Source organism: Nelusetta ayraudi, unplaced genomic scaffold, assembly GCF_046127955.1.
Source record: "Nelusetta ayraudi isolate G7.1 ecotype Tasmania unplaced genomic scaffold, CSIRO-AGI_Nayr_v1 ptg000050l, whole genome shotgun sequence".
Classification (NCBI taxonomy): Eukaryota; Metazoa; Chordata; class Actinopteri; order Tetraodontiformes; family Monacanthidae; genus Nelusetta; species Nelusetta ayraudi.
In genome coordinates this window covers 174,337-197,821 of record NW_027466100.1, presented here as the reverse complement: position 1 = coordinate 197,821, position 23,485 = coordinate 174,337, and the positions used below count along the sequence as shown (strand labels likewise).

Sequence of the window (23,485 nt, the reverse complement as noted above, 5' to 3'; positions counted from 1 at the left end):
GTGCAAACAGCTTTATCCCCTTTCCTCCACTCGATGGAACGGTAACATCTTTATCTAGAGCAGCGACACACACACACACACACACACACACACACACACACATACACACACACACAGAAAGAGAGAGAGAGCGAGAGAGAGAGACAATGTGCAAGCTTACCTAGATCAGTTCAGCTGAGTGCAGCTGAATAATTCATGAGGAAAATTTACAACAAGCTTTCATTATGGGGCTGAGACAAATGTTTGTTTCCGGCAGGGGGAGAGGAACTGTGGGATGGCTCCGTCGCTAAAATGCCACCCTATGAGCGACGACGTCTCACCGTTTATTGACTCACCAAAATAAATGGCACGAAAAAATGGCTTTTATAATTAGCTCCCTAAGCTGTTGATGCTGGAGGATTATACAGTATACTAGCACAGCACCAGCGAACTGGTCATCATCATCATCATCATCATCATCATTATTATTATTACTATATTATTATTATTATTATTATTATCATTATTATTATTATCATTATTATTATTACTATTACTATTATGGTAGTAGTAGTTCAGCTATGGCAAAAGTGAGAAGCAAACAACAGGAAGTGACACTCAAAAAAAAAAAATCCATTAGCTAATACCAAGTCAGTAGTTTGTAAATGAATTACAAGTGCACAAGTATTTAGTCCATCAAGTTGAAGGCCGGCCTGCCTGGAGTCTGGCGACTCCAGCAGTAGAGTTCCGGACACACATTACAATCTCCAGCATTGTGCCTCAAGACATCTGATGACATTTGACAGTGGTAAAAGAACAGGCTTGCATTATAAATGAAGGCTGGATTTAGTTGCCCACTGAAGGTTAACCATGGCTGTTGCCATCAGCACAACGTGTCACTGTCTCGGCTAGTTGCAGCAGCTCCTGTGCTGTGTCAAAATTTCTGCTGTAGCAAACCGTGTTTTTCTGTCAACACGGTCCAAATTTAGTGTCCCGAAAGACATCGACCTGAGGCTGAGATTGTTCCATGATTTCACTCGGAGGTCCAAAAGTCACACTGTGGATCTAACCAACCAAACAATTCTAGAGAACTCCAAGAAACTACTGACTTAACCCTCTGTTTATAGCCTGCATATAGACGGAACTACCGGACTTCTCGCTACGTGTGACTTTTTGGTGGACCTTCCACGAGTTTTGGAAGGGAATAATAACAAAGCGGCTGTGAGGTAGCCACAGCAGGTTGGGACAAACCAGCTGTGGATGTTGTGAAGTATCAGTGCCCTTAGTGATGTCACAAAGGGTGGCATTGCAGAAAAGCGTGGTTCAGTGTAGACGAGCTGCTCTTGCTCTTGGGTACTTTGAGTTGGAAACACTTTGCCATCAAAACCATCTTCCAAGGTCAAACACGCAGGGTCAATGTGAATTTTCCCTGACTAGTCCGAGTGCCAGGTTCATTAAACCATGCGTTCCACTGCATTTCCACATCGCACCAGTGCGAGGACAAGCAAAGATCTCAACACCGCTCAGCTCCCCGTGAACAAGTTTTATTAGCGCAATGCAACATGTGGCACATTAAAGATCTACCGCCAGCATCTAATGGCCTTGCGCTACTGTCATTTTGACTGTAAAGGTTGTGCACGCAAATTGTTTTTGCCACTTAAATTGCAACGAGAAGGAATATCTAACAGCACACGCGGGTGCTCTCCAGATGCAGAAACATTTCACACAACCTGTTATGAAAGCGGCCGAGACGATTAAACTTGTTTGCAATTTCAAGCGGGCTGCCAAGCATGCTACCGTGCCTGTGTGTGTGTGTGTGTGTGTGTGCATGTGCGCAAGAGATGTAAATGGCATACCGTGCATCCACACAGACAGCTCCATGCGCCTATAAATAGAACTGTCATTTCTTCATTTAGCCATACAACAATGAGAAACAACATCATGCTACAGCGCTTACATTAGAGCGAGTGTGACACACACAGAGAGAGAGAGAGAGAGAGAGAGAGAGAGAGAGAGAGAGAGAGAGAGAGAGGCAGCAGGTAACGCAGTAGGACACGCTAAGGTCTCAGTGGACGAGTGAACAACTTCAAGAGGAGACAATAAGAGGCCAATCAGTGGGAGGAGGGGCCAGAGGCCTGATTAATGAAATATCAATGTGTTTACTGAACAGCCGCCGTGGCTGTCGACAGACAGACAGACAGACAGGCAGACAGACAGACAGACAGACAGACAGACTGACAGAGGCGGGGACAACTAAAAATACTCGGCGCAGCTGAGGGCTCCGCCGGCGACCCCAGCCATCTCCGGGCGCCGCTCTAATCAGCGTACAACTCATCGCAATCACAATCACCTGCAGAAATGATGATGATGATGATGATCATCATCATCATCACCATCGCGCTCGCCCCCTCTCTCTCCTCCTCCGCCGCCGTCTTCGCCCGTTCATCTACATTACAGGTTTGGATGCGCGACGCAATCACGCCTGCAGGAAATTGAAGGTTGGCCACGATCAATAAATACAATATGAAATTAAATTAGTTGCCGCGATGAGGGTGAAAATGTGAAATGGCGAGTAAAGACGGAAGGAGTCAAAACAATCTCGACCCCCCCCCCCCCCCCCCCACCCCCCCCAACCCAAAATAAAAATAAATCAGGGGACGGAAGTTGCAAGAGAGAGAGAAGGAGAAAAAAATCTCATCGCATTTTGCTTCGATGGGTGCGAGCGTGCGTGCGTGAGAGCGAGCAGGCGACTCGCGGCGGCGTCCAATCAAGGAGAAAGGCGGGCGGCTTATGCGAGAGGCCGCGAGACGGCAACACAAGTGACCTGCTTTTAATAAACACACGTGCACTTCTCGCCGCACCGGCGGCTAGCAGCCGGGCGAAACCACCTGAAGAGAGATCCCCGTCTTCCTCGTCGCCCGCTCTTTTGAAGTTTTATCTCCTCCCCGGCGCTCGGCGGCGCGTCGCACAACTCCATCTGTTCATTTCAATACGAATGGGAGCCGTGTAAGTTTGGCGCCGCTGGAGCGGCCGGAGATGTGAAATTGCGGGTGCGGGCGCCGAGCGGCCCCGACACGCAGGGTTAATTCCAGCCCCCTTTGATGTCTGCCTGCGTGTGAAATGAGCTGGTGGTCCAGAGTTCGCCCTTCATCCACGGGGGGGCCTGCCTGCCTGCCTGCATGCCTGCCTGCCTGCCTGCCTGCCTGCCTGCGCGAACACTGGCGCTGATCAGAAGGGAGGAGGAAAACACTTGAGGGAGCGTCCGTGAAGACAGAGAGGAGTCGGAACCACGGGAAATTGCCTGCACGATGACGATGCTGCACAGTGTTGGGAAGGTCACTTTGCAAGTGTAACTGGTTACAAATACAAGTTACCCAATTAAAAAAGTCATTGTGGTGTAACCATTTCAAATAGCTTTTGAATTGAATAACTTTTGAAGGAATATTCACAACAGTTCAGCTTTCATCAGTGGTCAAAACAGAGATCAGCACCAGAAACTTGTCTGTCTGTCTGTCGGAGGGAAACCACAAAAAAATGATTAAAACAAAAAGCCTGAAAAACCTAAAAACTGCTCAAATGTAGTTAAAATTGCAGTCATGAATAATTCCACAAGTAACTGTAATTTACCTACAAATTTAATCCAGTAACGTAACAGACTAAAACTACTATTAAATTACGTAACTCTGTTACATGTAACTTGTTACTCCGCTGGATGCCGCACAGTGCAGCGGCGGGCCAAAGCGCCAAATGAGAGCTCAACTTTACAGTGTGAGCGAGTCTTAAATCCTCGGTGCTCTTGTGGATTTACCCCCAAACATTCGCTCCCATGCCATCCACATCCACGCCACAATGGGAGCTAAGCTGCCTGTAAGCAACAGACTGGCTGGCTGGCTGGCTGGCTGGCTGGCTGGCTGGCGCACGGTAGCCACCAATGTTAAAAAAAAAAAAAAAAAAAAAAAATACACACTGCTGCTACTGCTGCTGCTGCTGCTGCTATACAGTCATACTGATTGGGAAAGAAATCTAACTTCTTAAATGTGACCCTCTCCCCGCTCCCCGCCGCCGCCTATGATGCGAGTGCGCTATTGATTTTTGCTCTCGACAAAGCGTCAAGCATTACGCAATCACTCATGTGTTCCTCGACTACAAGGAACAAATGCGCTCGGTTCAAGCGGATCGGCCACGCGGCGACGGCGCAGCTAATTGGAAGCGCCTCGCACGTAAAGTGCAGACAGAAAACAGTCGCGAGAAGTCGAGAGTGCGAGAGGCAGATTTATAAATAAACAACACCCCCGGAGTTGTGTTTACTGGACATGCTGTTAGAAGACGGGCCAATTACACAGAGCCAACCACTGTTTCCAAAAATATTAACTCCCAGCTTATGTAAGCATCAATCATTGATTTTGCTTTTGTGGTGGCAAATTTTCCAGACGCTTTAGACAGAGACGCTATTAGTAGAATAGCACAAAGCGCTAAAGCGGGTTCAGTCCATAAATGAGTGATGAACGGTTCCCGCCTGCAACGCCGGCTGCTGGAGTGGAACCACGCTTCATTATCTCTCCAGTTTTACGGTGAAATAGCACACGCACAGATAGAGGTGCAGGTAATGGTGCTCGCTTCTTCTCGGGCATTAACTGCGAGGCAGCGGAATCCGCGCGACTGCTTGTGTAGGTGGCCGGGCTCGGAATGTGTGGGAGTCTTTATGGCCATAAATACAACAAGTAGTCCAACATTAGTGTTTATATAAAACCCATGAGGACCAAAGATCAAGAGCAGTTTCATCTGTAACATGGAGACTTGTGGCATGGAGGCCGTTTGATACATATGCACAGTAGCATGTTTTATTTAAAAAAATTAAAAAAATGCAAATAATTGAAGGATTAATGCTGTTAAATGTTTGGAAAAGAAGCTATTCAAAGCCTGGAGGAGAGATACTGCAGTCTACTCATTAAGCACTTTTGACGGCTTATCAAAAAGTCCCACGTTATTTATGAGACCAGTTCTTTAAAGCAGAGAGAAATGTCTGTCATTGAATTCCCCAAAAGTTTGTAGTTTGCCAATTTTTTTTCACTCAACTTTCAAGGAAGCGTGTGTGTTTGGCCACAGACACCTCTGTCGGGATGGTGACAGGAACCCCGGCCCAGTTTGTTCTTCTGGGAATGCCTCACAGCAGCACACAGCGTGTTTCATCCCCTTCCAAACACATGGAGCTTCACATTTAGCAGGAAGCTAAACCAAGAGTTCCAGAGGTACACATTTTGTTAAATAACTCATTTTGGAATGCAGAACCACTTGAAAAATGGAATCTCAAAGTAACATTACATTTGTGTTTTAAAAGGAAAGTTTGGCCACACTTTTATGCTATACTGGCATCAAAAACAATTCACAGACCTTGCAAGTACCAAAAAAAATCCGGTTCAGAATTCATCGGCGACATTTTTGCCACAGTTCTCGCTCTCGAGAGTAAACGGTCACTTCAAGTGATTTCTCCTCGGCAGGCTTGGAGAACTGCATGGATGACCTTAATGTGTTCTCCAATATATGTGAGTATGCATCCACATGCCTGAGTGCATGAGTAACGCAGACATTGTGTAGTGGATGAGCACAAATCCCATCAAACAGCAGTGCCCTGGGAAGAGGGCCAGAGGCAGAGATGAGAGCGAATGCTGTTGGAAGCCAAAAAAAAAAAAGGGGGGTGGATGGATTGTGGAAGGAGTTGAGAGCTTCTTTCCCAGTTTTAACAGAAGAATTTGATCTGCACTGCACAATAACATATATTCTTTTTTGCTTTGTTTTTTGTTTTTTGTTTTTTAAATGTAGGTTGCACTTTGGAAGACTTCTTTCAGAAGGCAATAGAGAGCCCTCGCTGCCCACATGATGAAAAAAGAAAAGAAAAGAAAAAAGGAAGCGCTCTTCGCGGACTTCCACAGTGGTTCGCCGTTTGAGAACCACCCACTGCAGAGGCAAGCCAATTAGAGTTATTCAGAAGTGTGACCAATCAATCCCAGACTGGCACAGGTGGAGGAGGTGGGGGAGAAGTAGAGGACAAAAAGCGGTCGGAGACTTTGCACGCACTCGGCCTCCCTCGCCGAACGAACACACAAACAGCCATTTAACAAAAAAAAAAAATATATATATATATATATATATATATATATATATATATATATATAAAATAAAAATGAAACCCATTTTGCTCACAGTGGAGAATAAACGTCACGCTCACCACTTCACACGCACACACGCGGCGAAGCACTTCACACCTGCAATTTTCTAGGGCATCGTTCCTTTCTGTGTTTCAGCGGCTGCCCACTGCTGGAACAGTGCTCTGTTTACTCTTCTGTGCTCACGCTGACAGGACCAAAGATAGGTGGTGCCCTCGTGGTAGCATCAGACAGATGAGATACGTCTAAATTTATAGAAAATGTGTTTTAAACATTTATCTCTATCTATCTATCTATCTATCTATCTATCTATCTATCTATCTATCTAGCTCTCTCTCCATACATATATACATATATATATGTACGTATATATGTATATAGATAGATAGAAAGATAGATATAGATATACATACATATATACATATTCTTTTATATATATATATATATATATATATATATATATACATATATATATACATATATATATATATATATACATATATACATATATATACACATACACACATATATATGTGTATATGTGATAGTATATATATACAGTATATATATATATATATATATATATATATATACAGTATATTTTATATATATATATATACTGTATATATGTGTGTGTACACACACTCAAACACACAGCAAATATCAATGCAGCTCAACAGAGGCACCAAGAAAAGATTTGCAGCGTAGGCAAAATGAAGCATCTTCCTCTGACAGGCGGCTGGGGCTTTTGCAGACCTCTAATCCTATTTTGACACATAATGCTATATTGTCTTCCTTTAAGCGAGAGCAAGGCCTCGCTTCCTCCACAAAAAAAGGCACCGTTAGCTCGAAACGCATCCACTTTTTTTTTTTGTTAGCCCTGCATTCACGGCGCGACAATTAGCTCCAAGTCCACCCAACGCAGCGCAGGCGCACGGTGGGAGGAGCCAAACGCCCCCGCCGACTCCTTTTAGGAAAAGTTGCAGACGCTGAAAGGGGTTCTTGTCCTTCCTGCGCGTGAGCATTTCGAGGCCCCATCGTTGTGGTGCCTCGCTGGAGTCAACGAGCACACGTGCACAGTGAAATTCCTCAAAGGGTCTCTCAAAAAGACATTATGAACCGGCACAAGCAGCATGTAGGTGGTGTCACAGAGCCTGACGCGTGCATTATTGATTGCGCTCGGCTGGCAACTGGCTCCATGTTAAGTTGGGCAGCTAAAAAATGCCAAACTTAGAACAATGTGTTTTCAACACACACACACACACACACACACACACACACACACACACACACACACACACACACTGTATGAGAGGTGATATTACCATTCACTTCAAATCAATATCAAAAACATCTATGGTGAGATACTACTACTTAAAAGTGAAGACAATGTGGAGGATTTATTTAAATGCTAAATGCTAATTTAAATGCGTTTCTGTGATGCTAGCAGCTCTTTTGCAGTCTAGGCGTATGGCTGAAAAGTCAGGATTCTGTCGCTGAAGATGCTTGTATAGCAACTCCGGACTGCACTGTCAATTATTGACCATAGTTGTGTTGTTGTTGTGGAATAGACAACAATTAAAACAAACTTGGCAGGGGGAACAGCTCCAGAGCTGAAGAGCTGTGGCTTTAGCTGCAAAGCTAGCTTCAATAATTCAACCTGGGGATGCAGGCGGGGCTGCACTCTGCGGATATATGCAAGATATATGTATTATTTACAGAAACACGGCCAACTGCTGCCAGGCTATCAACCCGGGGAGCTAAAGAACCCGGGTAACCTTTCCAACAGAGAGAGAGGGAGAGCGAACGAGGCAGGAAAATGAAGACGCACAAAGCACAGTGTTTGTGCGGCCTTTGGTTCTGCCGTCAGCCCAGCAGAGCCTTGGACTGGACGGAGCAGCCCTGAGTAGCTCTCACACTGCTCAGCGTTCACTTCTCTACGAGCCTTTCAGCGCTCAAAGGTCGACAGCTACTTAATGGCGTGCTGAAGTGTCTGAGGTGAGTTCAAGGGAGAAAAAAAAAGGAAAATAAATCTCGTAACACTGTCAAGAACATAAACATAAATAAGCAGTTTGTCGACAGAGCCAGAGTGAGCTGTCATGAACATATGGACTCCTCGATTTCTTCTGGGAGGAGAAGAAGAACAGCGCGGCCCTGCTTGTCGGATGTCTGAACAGGAAATTGCACGTCAATATTTCATGACTCACAGCAGAAGTCAGTTGAGCTAAAGTCTGAATGACTGGGCGGTTGGTGCTAATTAAGATTGTCTGGGTTTTTGTCTTCTTCTTCCTTTTCTTCTTCTTCTTCTTCTTTCTGTACATTTTGTGACAGTGGAGCCTGTTGAGAACGGCCAGACATACGGGGGCGTGTCCCATCGCTGCTGCTCCGCCCACCCGCGGCTTCGTCTCCCAAAAAACCCGCTAGAAGTTTACTCAGTAACAGCCGCAGCACGGCAGCTGCGGTCAAGACTTCGTCTCTTGCAATCTCTCTTATCCATCTCGCCAATCTCAGCCAGAGAAGTATTTTCAGTTTTTGATCCTGTTTGTGAATCCCGCAGCCTATCAGCTCCCTTTAAGGTGTGACCAAACCAGGAAGTGGGAGCTGCAAGCTGCAGTAAACAAAGGCCCCCAAAAAAATAGTAGAAGAAGAAAAAGAAATGCTGGGAGTCGATTGTGAGCCTGCGAAAAGATTAGCGCGGATGCTGCAGTAGCAGCAGTTTTATCAGAGCTGGGTGGGATTTTCACATTAACAGAACAAAGAACGGCACTGAAGGCTTTTCTCGGTGGGAGAGACGTTTTCACTTTAGTCCTGAGCGGCTCGGGCCGGAGTAGAACACTGCGGCGCAGCACGACGTGCTTAGGGGGCCAGTGGAAGAAACAGTTTCTGACGCTCGTCACGCTAACAGGAAGCCTCGAGCTGCTGCTACCTGCTTCAGCCGCTAAGCACAAAAAAAAAAATCCAAATTCTGAACGTCATGGAAAGAAGGTTCTTCCAAATTGCTATCCAAGCTTCTTTTTTTTTTTTTTTTGCATTCCGACAGATTTAGTCAGCGTTCCATCGGACATGCCAGGTTATTTAATCAGCATTTTTTTTTTTTTCATTCTATGAAAGCAGTTGTATAAAATACAACATTTCTTTAGAGCTCAACTTCCTAAAATCCTTTAAGTTGAAACCAATTTTTTTGTTTTCCCTCCTAGGTGGATCATTATTTTTTTTTGGGGGGGGGAATAAATTCATGTCCAGCAGTGCAATAAATAGCCTTTGTTCACTCGTTAATTTTAAATGAGGTCCCCCAATAGGGGCGTGTACTGATGCATGTTGCACAATGACTAAGGGGAAACTTAAGTCAAGCATGCGAGTGGATTTGAAAAACAAAAAAACAAAAAACACGCAACACAACAGACTGAGGCTGCGAGTGGACGACCTGCGCTGCAGAAACAAAGCCCGCCATGGTTCTCTCAGCTGTTGTATGGAGTCCGGACCAGGAGGTGGTGGAAGATGAGGTGGAGGACGAGGTGGAGGAGGTGTCCCCACCCTTCCCTATATGACATAGGTGTCAAACTCTGGCCCGCGGACCAAATTTGGCCCGCAATAGTAAATGACTACAAAAAGCTGGCCCGCTGGTATTATACAGCGCATTTACCGTTAGTACTACAAATCCCAGAATGCTCTCTGCTGGTATTCTGGCAGACTATAAGTAACGTTTTCATTATGCACCTTTCTAGCTGCTCCAAGGCATTAGCTTGAATGGTTGCACGTTCATTAAAGGGATATTATTACTAGTGAATTGGTGTATTATTGCTATTCGATTTTTAAATGTATTGTTAGCTAGTGGAAAAAAGGTTACTGTTGAAGTTTAAGTCAGAAGGCTGCAAATACAAATAGAGGCATACGATTTTTATTTACATTTTATTTGGGGTTTTTAAATTGGAAATACGATTTTGAATGTGTGCAATATGAAGTTAGTTATTGTATAGTGTTACGCATCACTTGTTCCATATTCAGTGTTGAAGCAAAGCTTGTTTGGGCCCATATTAAAGGGTCACTGTTACATCTGTGGTAAGATTTTTTTTCACTTGGTCCAAGTTTGAAATTTTGTCCCACTGTGTGTTTGAGTTTGACGCCCCCGCTCTATGAAAACCACCGTGCTAGCAGTGGGGAAGGGGAGGGCGGGGCTTTCCCAGCCTTCCCGTAAACTGTAAAAGCGGCGCTGATCTGCCTTTCACATCATCATCAGCACCATCAGCTGATGTCCACTGATGGAGCCGCACGCTGGGAGGCTGCAGCTGACATCAGCCGAGGCAGGAGGCAGGCGGGAGGCCGGTGGGGACCGGGGGTGGGGGGCGGGGGGGGGGGGGGGGGGGGGGCTGACGCCGGGTGGCATTTGGCCCAGATTACTGGGAATCTCTGTAGTCAGCGCGAGTGGGCAAAATCCAGCGGTGCACTTTGTAGAGATATGTGGATGTCGGTGGTGGTGGATGGACGCTGCCGCCCGCCCGCCAGCCAGCCAAGCCAGCCAGCCACCTCCTCCTCTGTGGGGAGGCGAGGGAGGAAGTTTGGAGGCGCATTCGTGTTCAGCCTGCATACGCCCTCCCCCTCCCCCTCCCTCCTCCCTCCCTCCCCCCGACACCCCTCCGGTCAGGAAAACACACCTGCACACATCAAATAGAACCAGAGGCGGCGGCGGCGGCGGCAGCAGACGCGAGGAAGACTCAGGTCTGAGGGCAAAAACGTCTGTGCTGCACTGAGATAAACCTGCAGCCAGCATGTGGTCAGCGCTGCTGCGGGGCAAAGAAAGACTCCTGTTTTGTTATTATTTCAAATGTAAATGTCCAATATGGGGAAAATATTCATCTGTCAAAGCTTTCCAACACAACAAAGCGTCTCTAGTGCTGAACTGTTGGAATTTCTCGACATGAAAAAGGCACAGTGATGACTCTGAGGAGGCTGAATTTTAAATTTCTGTTTGTTTATTTTGGATAATAACTGTGAGAAGCGGCAAAACAAAGATCTAAACATGCGAATGACACGGGGCCTTTTCGCAAATCTCTGCTCGAAACGGGAAAAAGAAAGGAGAACGCGGGACGACTCCCACGCGCTTCGGCCGTCTCCGTGCTTTTCTCTCTCAAGGCCCGGGCTGTCTGATCAGGCCTGGCGCTGCTCTCAGGTTCCCAGTAATCAAGAGCAGCAAGAGTGGAAGGAGGGTGCGGGAGGAGGAGGGCGGCCCCCACAGTGGCACAGTAGACCCGGCCTGAACCCTGGGCCTCAGCAGCAGCAGCAGCAGCAGCAGCAGTCATGTGTACTGCACTGAATTATTCATGCTGATTAGAATCTTCTCACAAAAATGAATGGAGGGGAGTTCCAGCGTTTGCTGAACAGCACCGCTGTCTGTGAAGCCTGAGCCTCCTGCGCAGCAACTGGACCGAAACATTGGGCAGCGACGAAAGAACATCAAGTGCTGCAACATTTCTTGAGCTTCAAGTTCTACTGCTATTCCGACATGTAGCTTGTTTTTAATGTGTTCTGAACTTAATGATCAGGAACAGGCAAAGTGCTCTAAAATGCAAATAGACAGTTTTTTGTATATGTCTGCTAACGATCGTACGCTAATAATTCAGTGCTTGTAGCAGCACTGGTGAAATGTGCGTGCTCATTTCAGGCTGGAGTCAAAGCCAATGAAAACATGACAAAACACAGCAGCAGCTACAGTGGAATAACGAAGAGGACGGAGACTTTAAACAGCAGCTGAAATTAGCTCTCATCCTTGTCCATCTGTTGCCAGACTGACGCTGAAATCCAAACACAGCCGTCACAATCATCACGCAAGAATTTACTCTACCCCCCCACCCTGACCTGTGTTCTCCGACGACCCGCGGAGGCCGCTGACGGGTTGTAAAACTGCCCTCTGTCAATTTCCAGCGCAAACACAACAGAAATTGAGCCGCCGCAACAAATCTTTGCACGACAGCTAATCTTTGAAAAAAAAAAAAAAAAAAAAAACCTTGTCCCCGTATTTACATTCCAGCTTAACTACGCACACATTTCCTGGCCAAATACCCGTCATCATCCTCGGCGCTGTTCACGCTCCGGCGTTAACAAAAAGACGAGGGACGTTGCGGTTTTGTTTTAACGCAGACAAAGCGAGCGCATCAATCGAGGAGAATAATTTGCATCAACTCTTATCTCAAGATTTGATGCGAAACGATCACGTGCGTCTCCACCAACGAGGAAAACCGCTTCAGGTTCCATTTTGAATCCGTTCTTTCCTGACCTGCGAACTTTTTCTTTTTTTTTTTCGACCCCCCCGTCTGGAACTTTCAGCCGTGGAGGGGAGGAAATTATATTCAGCTCACTCTCTCGCCTCTCCCCATGTACGGCCAAACTTAAAAACAATTTGGACGCACTTTACATTTCTATTTTCTCTGCGAGAATAAACTGCGCGCGCAGGGAAAGTGGGCGCGCGCGGGGAGGCAATCTTGTTACCAGCCGGCATAGCCCTGGGAAGATTTCTATCAGACGCACGTACGGAGAGAGGCATCCATTTAGAAAATGGCTTTTCAAGGCATGCTGGGCCATTTAGCACACCCTGTGACGACTCCTGTTTGGGGCCGTGATAAATGTTCCGCCGCGCCCGCCATATGCACACGGTCAGGCCAGCGCGCTCGCGCACGCACGCGCTCGAGCTCACAGTGTGAGTGGGAAGCCCACACTGGATGTGAGAGGGACGGGGGCGGGGGGGGCCGACGCGACGAAATTATTTGGAATCCGCAGAAAAGTTGAACGAGCAGAGAGCAGGTCGCTGTACATGACAGCCCTCGGAGCACTTGTGCACTTGTGCACGGGGACGTTTGGCCAATCAGCGAAGGTCGCAACGGGGATTAAGGGGGAAGACGCAAATTTCCCAACAATCCCAACAATTATCATTCCATATTTCAAGAAAATCTTTTTTTTGGATTGTTTCTAACGGCGCGGCTGCATCTGACACAAACAAATGCAAATGCAAATGCAAATTTTTTTTTTGCCTGTTTGCTATTATTTGACTAAATTCTCATATCGTCGTCCCGGATGTTTGTCAAAGGAAATTATCTTGCTGTAACATCCAGGTGGGACCTGGACAGACCAGTACAGGGTGGTGACTACACTAAAATGAATTGCACTAGGAAACTTAAGAGTGATTCTTAATGCAGTGTATCACAAATGCATTGGTTGTCCATAAAATGAATCCACCACTGTATATGGATATTTCTCAAAATGGGTCCTTACATGTCTGACAACATGTTCAAGGTTTAGTTACAGGGAGAAATCTTTGAGATGCTCAGTTTTTGTTGTGCATAGCCATGGTAACAGTAGTAGTGAGAGTAGTGAGAGTACTGTTGACTGAGTAAAAGTATATATTTATATATGACTTCTTGCCGTATAAACTGTTTTTACAGAAAGCATGGTTTCAGTAAAGTGGTTTCAAGTCCACTCATATGAGGGGTTGAGTTTTCTTTTCTTCTTTTTTTTTTTTTTCAACCACTTGTCTTGAGCAAACGGAACCAGAACCAAATTGAGTGTCCTGAAAGACTTAACAAAAAAAAAAAAATCCTCATTTATACATTATTTGTAGTTTATCAGCATTTTCCAGAGGGGGCAGATTTATGACAAAAACAATGAACGGAAAAAAGAAAAAAAACTGCACATTGGAGAAAAGTGAAGTAAGTAAAACGTAAGCGTCTCACTTGAATCATCCATCAGCTCCGCACTTGTGACGCTCTCTCATTTAAAGAGTTTAAAGACTTTTCACAGTCTGCGAGATAATGACGTTTCCGAGTCACATTCACCTTGAAACCACGTGAAAGACTATTTTAGAGTTTGACTTGCTTCCAGCTCTGCTCTGTTTGACGCACGCGCTGCAAAGAGGGGGGAGATTAGAAGAAGTTAAGAAGCCCCGTTTCCGTTCGCTCAAGACGAGCGCTCGGACAAAAAGAAAAAAAGAACTAAAGAAAACTCAACCCCCCCACACGCAGGCCGCGTGTCCGCCTGATATTCACTGATGGCCATTGACCTTTAAACTGGCACAATCCCCTCCGAGTGGCTGCCTCTTCCTCCTCCTCCTCCTCATTTTCCTCCTCCCCCTCCTCCTCCTCCTTCTCCTCATCCATCCATCTATGTCGCCGCCGCACCGACAGCCATCGCGCCCGCCGCCGTTCCCGCCGTCATTAAGGCTGCCACGGGCGCCATGCCAGCTGGATGAATCACACTCACCCATACAGCAATAATAAAGCATCTATCTCAGGGTGCATTACAAGGGCCCGTGAGCCCGCGAGCCCGCGAGCCCGCGAGCCCGCGAGCCTACTGCCGACGCCACCACGAGGTGTCAATCACACCCTGCCCAACCATCTGCTCCTGCACGCGACGTGCATGTGCAACGCGGCAGCCTCGCACGTGCACGACGACGAGCGCCCCAGGAAGCAGCACTGGGAAATATGTTGATCGTCCCTCTTGCCAACCTCCCAAACAGAGTGTTTTCAGAGCAGTGTCGCCAACTTTCATTCAGAACAATAAAGGAGGCCTCCTGCAGTGCCAAGGGGTCATGACCTTCATAGGTCAGTGGCTCGCCAGTAGTGGGAAATCATAACTTAAAATAGGGTTTCAAAACAGCATATGGTTCACATAGTTTGAACAGCTTTGTTACCAATAGACAAGAGAACTAACGTGAGTTTGCATCGAAAATAAAGTTACGTTCAAGACAACTCAGTTGCAGTTCGGGACAAACCCCGTCCCGTATCCAGTCAAATACGGAACAATTCTGTCTTTTAAGGAACAGTTGGCAACTCTACGCAAGAGGCTTTGACTCCAAACTCCAACCAGGAAGTAGAAGTGACCAATAGCAAAGATTTCCACTACGGAGAGTCATGATTGGCTACATCTTTACATGAACAAGCGTCCTTTGTAAAGGACTTAGTTTGTGTCACAGCATCTTTTTTTTTTTTTCTCTTTAAAACAAGGTGGATGCATGAGACGAATCCCCAGAAAGCTTTTAAGCTAGAAAACAAGTCATTCTCTTCATGTCTTAGCATATTTCTTTGTGTATTTCAATGGATTTCAATGCATTTATTCCCCAACAGTCCAGATGTTTCTTCACTTCTCGACGTTTCCTCAGAAGGAGGAGTGAAAACAACAACATTCAAATGACCTAGACACACAGCCACTCCTAACAAGCGCAGGCACCTCGGCGATCGGCCTGAGCGGCGCTCGGCCTCGTCTCGGCACCATCTACCCCCCCACCACCACCCCCGCCATTAATAATGCAGGGAAATGAGGCGCGTCACGTGTCCATGTGACGTCAACTTACCGATCTCATCTGCTGAGTGCCGGTGACGTGCTGCAGAACCTTTTCCAGCTCCTTCTCGATGCGGCCGGCCCAGTGAATCATTCTGAAGGGAGGCGATGAAGGGGGGGCAGAGGGGGGGAGGAAGAGAAGGTGGGGGGGGACAAGCAGCAAAGAATTAGGCGTGTTTAATGGACATAGCTCGACATTATCGTCTGAACGTGTCATCGCGGGTTCACTGCTTCCTCCGGAGAGAGAGAGAGAGAGAGAGAGAGAGAGAGAGAGAGAGTCTGCCTTGTGTTTGTCTTTCTCTCTCTGCCCGCTGTCAGACTGGCTCACTCTATATCGGGACCACTATCTGCCAGCATCCCTGCCCTCCTCTCCACTAATGCCGGGATTAGTCATCAGCAGCGCTCCCCACCCACCCCCCACCACCATATCTTGCATATACACCCCCCCCACCACCACCACCACCACCACCACCACCCCCCTTACCCGCCTTGTCTGGTCCAGGATCTGCGGCTCGACTACTCAGGTCTGACAGGAATGCACCCTAAGCAGGAAGCTGATCTCCTGCTAGACGCGAGCCAAGTGTGGAATTAAGAGATCAAACGGCTCGGAAACTCGGAGCTCCACATACATCCCGGCATGCAACAAATGACTTAATGGATCGAGATTTTTCGCCGGATAGATTCGAGGCGGCGGGGAGCCCAGCCCCGGCCCTCCTGTATAAAATTGTGTACACAAGCCGCGGACAGGAATCCGCAGACTTGATTAGGATTTTTTTTTTTTTTTAAATACTTTCCACAATTATACTGCGAGCTTCGAAACCCCGCCACTCTCTCGGCGGCAACCTTTTTTCTATCTGGCAGATAGCTAATCACCAGCATCAAGAGCGCAGCACAACATTGGCTCGTTTGTCTTTTAACACGATGAGGGAAGCAAATGTCATCTTTAAATGTCAGATTGGCTCAGAAGACAAGAGGGGGAGACAGATTTATTAAAATTGTGCTAATGTCCCGGGCGGCCGCAGCGCTCGCCGGCGATCGCAGGGGCTGGAGCTGGAGCTGGAGCCGGAACTGGAGCTGGAGCTGGAGCCGAGCCGGAGCTGGAGCTGGAGCTGGATCAGGCGTTCGCAGGGACGAGATGAAGGGTGGGCCTGCGACAGGCAGGGCCGTGCCGAGCAGGACCACTAGGGAGAGGCGGCTGGCTATGAAAAGGTCACCTCGATGTGAAATGAAAACAAGCTTACAGTGGGAGCCGAGGCGAGCGGGACGCAGTGATACTAACAGTGAGGGACAATACCTCCGCCCCGAGCCAGGCAGACTTCTTACGCAACTTCATTAGTCGGCATCCTACGCAGACACGCACGGACGGGAAATGCGCGCGGCTCCCTCCGACGCGCAGCCGCACGGCGCTGCGTCGTACGTGCGGCCCCGGGAAGATGTCGAGCGTCATGGCAGGGGAATGAATTGAAATCATGCAACATTTAATCCCGCGGAAGAGCATTTTCCAGGAGATGCGGCCGTTTTGAAATTCAGAGCAGACACGGGGACGGAAGATTCGAACTTGGTCTGATTTCCAGCGGCCTGTTCTCTTGCGTATTCAGTTCAGTTTTATTTCATATTTTCCTTTCGTGCCAAACACACGATCGTACCTCATACATTTGTGATACAGCCTCTGAAAGCCGTCGTCCCTGAAAGGAAAATAACTGCTGGCCTAATGTTGTTGTTGTTGTTTGCATCCCTTTTCAAGGGTAATCAATAGACAAGAAAATTGTCTCTTTGACAAAAAGTGCAGTTATCATTTTGATGGCCTTCAAAAGCAAACAGATTATAAGCTCATTCAAGCTTTCTGATTGGATTTTTTTGACAGTTAGTGAGACTCTGTTTAAGTCTGGTCCCATGAACAGTATTGTCCACTGTACTGAGAAGCAGAAAAACTGCAGCCGAATAATATCCCAAAGCACTCGGGAATACACGCATGTGTTCCAACGGCACGGCACACCTGCGCTCACCGGCCTCATCACTCCTCCCACCTGGTGCACTCAATTACCGGCGGTATTCTCATTGATCGGAATGCACCATGAAGGAGTCAGTGAGACGCTTCCACATGCGCGGCGACACCCGTGACGCGGTGACAGGTGGCGCCGTCGACCCCCCCCCCCCCCCGGTGCCTTAATGTGGACAAACTGCGCCGCCGCATCAGAATCACATCGAAGCTCATAGGATGGAATATAGAGACGGGGCTAATGTACACCTGTGTCCGGTCTTCTGTTTACTTTTGCTGGTGTTTTACTATTTATGTAATGCTAAATAAAAGCAAGAGAATGTGCTGAAATGAGCGTGGGCGGACGGGCCGCACGGCTTCGCCGCGGCCCTTCTGCGGCGCTGCTGGCCTAAGAGAGATGCTGGAAATGTCTCTGGGGCCAGAAGGTGGATTATTTTCATAGCGGAAAGCGTGGAATTGCTAGAAAATTGCTCCGGAGAGGAGTGGCAGCATTTTCTCCTTTTTTTTTTTACGCTGTGTGAGATGATTGTTTACCCGCCCATTTTGTCATCAGTTATCTAAAAATGTCATTTAGAAATATGGAAATAGTATTATTTCACCCCTGAACACACACACACACACACACACACACACACACACATGCGCACCACAAGTCTTTAAAAAAAAAAAAAATCAGAGGAGGCCTGCAACATTTCGCCCAATCATGCTGTCTTGTCTTGATGTGTGTGTGTCTGTGTGTGTCTGTGTGCCAGCACACACACGCACGCGCCTGTGTAATACAAAAGCAGCTCCCTATACACTCTAATTAGGTTAATGCCAATTCCTGGCAGATAACCCCCTTGATGAAGGTGACACAAAACCCAAATTCCAAACCTCAGGAGGTGATTGGCTGTCAAATATAGAGCCCCGGTTTTTGGTACGTCTTATTTTTATCAGCCTAAATGAGCTCATTATCCTCCAAAATAAAAGATAATTAGAAAACTGTCTCGTTGCGCTAATAGTAGGTACGATTACGAAAAGGCAGAGCTTAATGACAAATAGAACAACAACAAAAAAAAAAACAACAACAACAACTCAGGGCCAAAATAATTGTGTTCAAATTAAGTAGTTTAGCCTTGCATGTCCGTGTGCATCTTGTTACAAATATGATTATGTTCAACCACGTGACAGTTGTACCGATGCAGCTAATTGTCGTTACGAGCCAAACGGTGAAAACTGTGATTTTACTGTGAAAGTCACCTTGGTTATCAGCAGCAAAACAAACCAGTGGACAAACAAAAGGCCCGGGGCGATAAACCGAGGGGCGTGGGCGGGGGCAGGTGGGTCATTTAGATTCTTGTCTCTCTCCGTGAACCTGGTGACCGCCCCTGACGGGAGACCAACTAACTAACGCCTCATCACCACACCGCCGTCTCCTCCAGTCGTCACGTCATCACGTGGGATCGCGTGAAAACGCGCCGGCGACGGAAACTTGTCTTCCCCCCCCCCCCCCCCCTCTTTTTTAGGGGTGACGCCGGAGAAGCAACAGCTGCTTCTGAGCCGAAGTGAAAGCAAGAGTTGAGTTTCTGTTTTCTTGGGCAACTGTTGGAAGGAAAGCCCACCGCAGCAGGACGCTCGGCTGGCGGCACAATATTTGGGACGAACAGGCGGATCAATCTGTTGCTGAGTCTCCGCGAGAAGTTGCGGATTAACTTTGGCTGGGAAAAAAATATAAATATCAAAATACATATATATGTGCATATTTACTGGTGCCTCATGGTCGCACACTCAGCGTGTCCTACTGCCGGCTGTTCCGCGTGTGTCCATCACGCGTAAACAAGGTGGCGTTTCAGCTCAAACAGCCGCATCGACTATAATTAATACTGATTGCTTTTAATTCCAGCCGTGCCAGCGAAGCGTCATTATGATGATTATTACACTGCTGCTTTATTTGGCACGGACGCCTCCGTGGTCTAGCAGCAGGCTCGTCCCCCACCACCATGCCGGACACGTTACACAAGACTATATGAAATGTCACCGCTTATAATAAACGCGCAAGATTCATCACATCACACACCACCACAGCACCGCGTCAGCGTCGGGCAGCATCAATGAGGTTGGGGGGCGGGGGGAGACAGACCGCGCGCCGGTGGACGGTGGCCACCTGTCCTCGATCTGCACCCCTCAACCCACCCACTGTCACCCATCCGAGCCGTCAGCCCACCGGAAACGGCGCGGGGGTACTTACGTGTAGTGCTGCGGGAAGAGTGGGGTCCCGTCCGTCGGCGTGGAGACGCACACGATGAGTACAGTTTGGATGGCGAAGAGGCAGAAAACGCCACACGGCTGCGCGCAGATCGCCATTTTCCATCAAATATTCAAGAAACTGTGGGGGTTTGAAAATTAAAAAAAAAAGAAAAAAAAAGAAAAAAGAAAACCAAGAGCAAGAGGGCCGGAAGGACAGTGTATCTCTCGCCGCGGAGAACAGCCGAGCTCCGAAATATGAATTTAGAGGCGGAAGGAGGTGGAATATTATTAATAATATGAAGAAGAAAAGTGTGGCGGGAGGCTGATGGTTGCCGGAGGCTTCAGGACACTTGGGCAGTGGAGGCGCTGGGGTCTCAGTGGAGGCTGGCAGCTGAGGATGAGGATCAGGAAGATGCTCTGCCGCTGCTGCCGCCGCTGCTGCTGCTGCTGCCGCCGCTGCCGCTGATGTGCCAGGATGCCTATTTGCGCACTCGCTCGTCTTCCCTCCCTCTCCGCTGCCGCCGCCGCCGCGCACATTTGCTCCTTTTTCTCTCTCCCACTTTAGCAGCCGCACGCGATCAAGGCGGGCGTGACTGGGGCGCACGGTTCCTTTCTGCGCCTTCAAAGTAAAAAAAAAAAAAAAAAAGGCAACCACAGTATTTGCCAGGAGAGGTCTCTCTAAGGTCAACCTCGCAGCAAGGCTGCGCCGGCTATAGAAATATGCATTATGCGCTGTCGGTGACGTGTATCATTAAAAACAGGCGCTGGCATTTAATAGACTGATACTAACATCCGATGGGCTCTAAAAAACCGCTGTGAGTTGAGGCTCCCTTACAAGGGGGGAGGGGGTTCGCGTCAGCATCGTTTTATTTTGAAGGCGCGGTGAAAGACCCTCACTTCCTGTTTGCGCGCTGCCGCATCTGCGGCGCTTGACCGCGCCGTGGGCACACAAGCGCTCCTTCCTCCGTTCAAACCGCCTATTTCTGGGCGTCAGACGGGGGCGCGCATCATCAGGCCACCTCCTCTTCCTCCTCGTGCGTCCACTCTCCATCCCAACCCCTCCTTTCCCCACACCCCCTCCTCCTGCTCCTAGATCATGTTCACAATAACAGGCTTTATTTTGGTAATTAGGGGCGGACTTGCACGAAGTGGAGTGCAAACATTTGGAAATCATCTTAGGGATACTCTCCAAAGCACATTTGTTCTACTTATTATCGCATCTGGTCCACTGAGTGGACATTTAAATTAAGGCGAGGGGAATTAATAGTCTACGTCTTTCTCTTTTTTTCTTCCTTTTTTTACTTGAAAAAATGATTTAATGCCATGGGCTGTTTAGAACGCAGAAGGGGACACGGCATTGTTTCACATGACTGAGGTCCTCCACATGTGCATCAGCTTGTTACAGTAATAAGGCACATTTTAGATGAACCAGTTTCCCCGCAGACATCAGTCAGATACTGTTGATTTTAATGGTAAACAAGGGGAGGAAACGCACTGAAACCTGGAGGTAAATCTAATTCAGCATGAAGTTCCCCCCCGGATAAGAAAATATCTCGCTCTATCAGCTGTGTGTGTGTGTGTGTATGTCTGTTTGCGGGGGTTGTGTGTGTGCAAGTGTGCGTGTGTGGGTGGGTGGGTGGATGAGTGTGAGTGTGTGTATGTGTGTGTGTGTGTGTGTGTGTGCACACCCAGCTCTACCTGTCTTCCTACCCTTTCCCTGTGCTGCTGCTTGTTTTCTGACCTCTCTGTTTTCAACTTGAGGGCCCTACAAGACAAATTTGCACCTGAACAAAGACATTTTTGCGTGTTCTTTTTTTTTCTAACTGATTATTTTCCCTTTCTATTCTCGTCTCCGACATGAAACAAATTGCGGTCCTCTGCCGAGCAAGCGCTTCAGGTTTGTTCCATCGGGATGCTCTGCACCCCCAGCGTCTCGGCTCCTTTTTCTTTTTCCTTTTCTTCCTCGCTAGCCACGGGGAGGCAGCCAGCCGGTCATGTGACTGCGATGTCCTTGGTCCAGTCTGTCAGCAGGGGGGGACATGCAGGTGCTCTGCTACAGAGAGGTTCGCTCGCATTTCCGTCTCGTGGCTCAAAGCCAAGCCGGACTGGAGCGGAACAGCGACGGCTGAAACAAATGTCCCGACTCTTTCATCAGCACTAACAAAAATAACCTTTCATTCACACGCATTAGGGACTTGGCTTCTCTCTCCCCCCCCCCAACGCCCACCCCCTCATCCCCTGCGAGCAAACCTTTGGCAGCCAATCGGGCCCGGTGCAGTTTTGATTTATAATCATTAACTCTGTAAGGAACAGCCCCGATAGCCCTAATTGATCGGCGTTAATTTACTGGAGCACTGCTCCCACCGTGACATCAGTAATAAGCAGCAGATACAGGTGGAGCCGGTGTCAAGCTGACTGACTCACACGGAACGTTTCTGCTGACTCACAGCCTCCCCGTGGACGCCGAGCCCATTCAGACATACATCTCGCAAGACTTGTCTCAATTTACCTGGCTGACGGAGCCCTGAGGAGGACACACTCGTGCAAAAATTGATATGTCACCAGAGAGCCACGGCGCATGTCGCCGTCTCTGACGCAGGTGACTTTTACAGCGCAGGAAGACGGGTTTTGTTTTGTTTGGGTGTTTGTAAGAAACAAGTCGTGGGAGCGAGCTCTTTCTCCAGGTGGATGCCATGCCTCTGTACGTTCCAAGGAAAAAATAAATAAATAACGTGCTGGAGGAGGAGAACCACAACCAATTTGGTAAATATTTTTTTGAGTGGAGCTGTCACACTTGGATTAAATGCAAATTAAATTTATTCTGCCTGAGAGCATGCTGTGTGCGCACGTATATGTGCCGGGTATGTGACAGTGTCGCTGATGCAGCTGCGAGAAAATGTCTTGACATCGTCATAGACATACGTCTATGGTGTGTGTGTGTGTGTGTGTGTGTGTGTGCCTGCACATCATCCTCTGAGCTGTGGAGCATGATTGGTGAACACTGTACACATTGTACATACACACACACACACACACATATATATACATATATTTGTATCTATATATATACACACATGTGTATACACGTATATACACGTATGTGTGTGTGTACATATATATACATATATATATATATATATATATATATATATATATATATATACATATATATATATACATACATAAAATCTTGATTAGTTTCTATACATTCTGTGAAAATGTGAGATTATTTCAACAAAAATTGCCAAAATTATTGGCCTGCTAAATGATGTCTTTTTTTTGGGAGACCCTGGATATGTGCATATTATTATGTATACATCGTTTATCAATTGCAATGGACAAACAGTGGAATTGTTACCCATGTATCGTTGTACAATCACAAGAAGCCTTTGATATAGCCGTGCTCATATGTGTGTCGGAGGAGAAGGAGGAAGAGGAGGGGCAGCGGCAGGATGAATAAAGGTGAATGCCACCCCCAGGCCTTGTATCTCACTGGACATGCCGAGACGCTCCGAGGATCCCGGCTTCATTAGTGGCGGATCAATCGAGGGATCAGCTCAGTGAAAACACGCAGATCGATGACATCAGCCGTCCAGCAGAACGGTGAGAAAGTCAGATGGAGGGGGCGGGTCTGAGAAGCTCTCCTGCCATTGGCCACCGCAGTTTCTCCCGAAGAGATCAACATGCCAATCGGTAATTGATCTGGGAATCTCTCTCCCTCTTTCTCTCTCTCTCTCTCTCTCTCTCTCTCTCTCTCCCTCTCTCACTATTGGACCTCCGGGCGACCGCTCCC

At 47.6% G+C, this 23,485-nt stretch overlaps 1 protein-coding gene across 2 annotated transcripts in view; it reads right to left on the bottom strand.

Annotated features, from left to right (window-relative positions):
* cacna2d2a (calcium channel, voltage-dependent, alpha 2/delta subunit 2a) overlaps positions 1-20,224 on the bottom strand; it is a 159,970-nt gene extending 139,746 nt beyond the window's left edge. For both annotated transcript variants that reach the window (XM_076037164.1, XM_076037165.1), the window contains exons 1-2: positions 19,694-20,224; positions 15,481-15,562 (exon numbers count right to left, since the gene is read on the bottom strand). In XM_076037164.1, coding sequence (XP_075893279.1) covers positions 15,481-15,562; positions 19,694-19,809 — 198 coding nt within the window. In that variant the 5' untranslated portion in view covers positions 19,810-20,224. The remainder of the gene's footprint in view (positions 1-15,480; positions 15,563-19,693) is intronic.
* Between the last annotated feature and the right edge of the window lie 3,261 nt (positions 20,225-23,485).